The 3,567-nt window shown below is 33.8% G+C and overlaps 1 protein-coding gene across 1 annotated transcript in view; it reads right to left on the reverse strand.

The window, feature by feature from the left end:
* STXBP5 (syntaxin binding protein 5 (tomosyn)) overlaps window positions 1–3,088 on the reverse strand; it is a gene marked incomplete at its 5' end in the record, with an annotated part of 44,116 nt that extends 41,028 nt beyond the window's left edge. The window contains one exon of the mRNA XM_009869464.1: window positions 3,010–3,088. Within this exon, the coding sequence (XP_009867766.1) occupies window positions 3,010–3,088 (79 nt within the window). The remainder of the gene's footprint in view (window positions 1–3,009) is intronic.
* Window positions 3,089–3,567: the final 479 nt, after the last annotated feature.

Genomic DNA, 3,567 nt, shown 5'->3' on the forward strand with positions numbered 1-3,567 from the left:
AGCAGGATCAGAAATAAATAGTCCCATTTACTTTCTGTACAGAATTACCCTAAATTTTGAAGAATGATCAAATTTTGCAAACATAGTGCAGTCACAATAATGTGACCATATTGAAGAAACAACTAGCTTTTTGATAAGCTTCAAGAGACCTAACATCTTTTCAGAAGCAAGGACATAAATGTCCATAGTTCTCTCATCACACATATACTCTAGATGCTTTATCCATTTCCCCACCGCCATGTACAAAATTCAAGAAACCACATCACAGACTACTCTTACTGCATAATGAATAGCAAAGCAAAAATATTTCTTCTAGTCTTGAGAAAAGAAATTAGAAGCTTCCCTCCAAGAATTTTTTAAAGGCTTTACAGAAACATTAAGAACATTCACATTTTCTCCAATATTAAAATCTGTATTATGTGCATATCTGATTTACTGAAAACCAAGATGAAGTAAATGTATTTGTTTTACTATGTATTTTCTTCTTCCCCTATTATTGAAAGTCATCACTCATTTAAATGCTGTTCAATTTTAAAATAGGGTATAACATCTTCTAAAGAACAGACTGACTGTTCATAAGTATATAGCTCAAGAAATTTCACCTATTGTCGACTACTGCCTCATATTCCATGTTCTGGAGGAAAACCAGGCACTTGGAATGTAAAATTCCCCTGATCTACTTTACACTCACTTTGTGCCTACCTTGGAAGCAGATAGTATGCAAGTATCTGGAGAAAACTTATAGCGAAAAAAATGCCATCCTGCCATATAGAGAAGAAGCAGATGAAAAGATCTTTAGCGTTTGTCTTTTCCTATAACACCATCTTTCCCATACTGCCTAAATGGCTTTAACTAGTTAGCATTTGAAACATAAATGTGAGACATTAGGTATGTCTGCTTCGAAAATCATGCATGAAGGGCATAGTTTTCACACATGCCTAAAGCTTGGTTGAAGTGTGCTCTGTGCTTGTAGTACTGAAGGAAAAGCGGACACAGAAGCTTCCAGTTTCTACAACTATTTCACAATCTGCCTGATCCTTCAGAAAGCCCTATGACTGAAGAGTTGATAGGATCAAAAATTTCTGCTGGCTGAGGAAGAGACCTCAAAGGAATGACCATAAATTAGACCATGTGTCCATCAAGTTGAATATCTTGCCTCTAACAGTAGCCATGTATTTCTAGAAAAGATGTAAATTTTTTCCAAGTTTTCATTTAATCTCAATTCTTACTGGAACCCGACACAATCTTCTATGGTCAGGTCCATAAAGTAACTTCAATAAAAGGACAAACTTAAATTTAACTTGATATTTTTCAGGAATACAAATTTAAGTTTTTAAGTTTCATACATCACAGTGAAAACTGCATGCTGGTCACTCCTGGTTATATTTCTCAGGGTAATCAGATTGCTTTGGGCAGGATTGACAGAGTCTCTACCTCTATGAAGCAAAGAATGGAAGAGCTAAGAATGGATTACACAGATGTGTCACATGGATTTTTCACAAATGAATCACAGTTTAAAGTTGATTTTAGTCTATCAGAAAAACTAATATGTTTGTGAATGAATTTTCCCTATTTTCATTAAATCATGGATTTATCATGAACACAAGCTGTATGTTTTCTAATTAAAAACTTGAAGTGTTGTCCTTCAGTTGTGACATATATTAAAAGGTAATTGCACATGAATTTTATATAGAAATATATAATTTGAAAGAAAAAAATTTGAAAATGTACTTTAGATAATAGATAAGAAGGACCCAACTATAATAGTTACCTATATGAAACAATGGAAAACGGTGCTTAGCTCTTAGAGAACTGCTCTATAACAATTTTAGCATCTGCTAATACAGAGACTTTTCTTTGAAACAGTTCTCACATTGTGATATTACAACTGCACAGAACAAGCTTCAAATTAATATTTTTCCTTAAAATGACTAATCATAATAGAATGGCTTTGACTGCAGATACTTGAAGCTGAGACTACTTTTGGTTAACTGCAACTTTCTTTAGATCAGCTTTTGACATTTCAGTTGAGACAGGAATGTGCAGACACATGTGAACTGCTGCAAGTAAAATACGGCTTTCCAACTGATCACAGATGTTCATATAGGTAGGAATTAGCCACAGTCTTAAATTTCTAGTCCCCTCACTTCTAGGAAACAAAAATACAGAAAGCCACCAAAACTATGGCTATAACAATACATAGTATAAAACCATATTACGTTATCTACAGATTTGATTGTCTGGAAAGCAAATGAAAACAACATATAAACCCCCCAAAATGAGAAGAAAATAAGATTTTTTTTTTTTAAAAAAAGGTAGTAATTGTTTGCCAACAGCTTAACAGGTTTCCATGAATATTGTATTTTTGTATCACACTTTTTACTGAAACACTTTAAAATCATAAATAAAGGAAAATCCATAACGTTCATTAAATCCTTCAATTCTAATTGCAGTCTTGGTGACAAAGCATGCTACTCAAAATACTGTAATTCTATCTGAGCCTCTCATTGCAATTACTGCTTTGTAACATTCTCAATGTGTATACAGTGAATTGCGCCTAATTATGCATTAGTGCACTCTACCAGAAAAGCTTCTGTCAGTAATATTTTCGGGGAGAATCACATATTCAGTAGCATCAGGCTACTATTTGTCAAAGTTGAGTTTTTCAGGTCTGTGCTTCAGTGCCTTCTGTGCTTTATCAGCACTTCTGTTCTTTCACATTCTCAAAAGCCTGAGTAAAAACGCTGCTCAGTAAACTGAATTTAGTAGCATGGCAGCAATATGTTGGTAATGCATCAGCAGTATCTTCACCTAAAGTCTGTATATAGTAATATGTTCACACTTTTGTCATTTATTCAGCAACACCTGATTTACCAAAATTATTTCAGCGGTTTTCCCTAGCTCAGTGCCACCAGGATATACACACCAACAACTGGGAAACAAAGTATATCTCCCAGAGAGCTGCATTTGTTTTACATATGCTAATTTTGCATACAAAACAAGTCTTACCCAGCTCTAGTTGTTTTATATTCCACCTTAAGGATAGGTTTGCAGGGTTCTGGCTTCTTTCCATCCTTCAGCTGCTTTCCTAAAGTGAATTATTTTCTTATATTAATCTTAGTTCCATAACATTATGACAGATTATGAAACTCACTATGCAACTTGCAAAGTAGGACATTTGTACAAACATATATTAACGAGAGTACGCTTTGGAATAATACCATTAAAGATTTGTTAAAACTCTCAATACATCAACCAGGAATATCTAGCTTTAGGTGTGAGGGGTTTTTTTTGTTTTGTTTTTTTTAAGTGTTGTAGAATATTTGTTTTCAAAAATATAATCTCCCCTAAAAAAGTTTTTTCATGTATCACTTGGAGATTTAAAATTTATCTTGTGTCTACCATTTTGCAATTAAAATTGGTCAGCTTACAAGTAAAATGAGGTTTATTCTGATGGTTATCCTTACTGGTTAAGACTTGAATTTCAAGATGAAAGTCTGTTCTTTCTCTGTCGTGCACTTTGAGCAGCTAAAGCTTCTGTAGGTACAGTTTCCCATGGAATCAGAA

Source organism: Apaloderma vittatum, unplaced genomic scaffold (genome assembly GCF_000703405.1).
Source record: "Apaloderma vittatum isolate BGI_N311 unplaced genomic scaffold, ASM70340v1 scaffold3475, whole genome shotgun sequence".
NCBI classification, from domain to species: Eukaryota; Metazoa; Chordata; class Aves; order Trogoniformes; family Trogonidae; genus Apaloderma; species Apaloderma vittatum.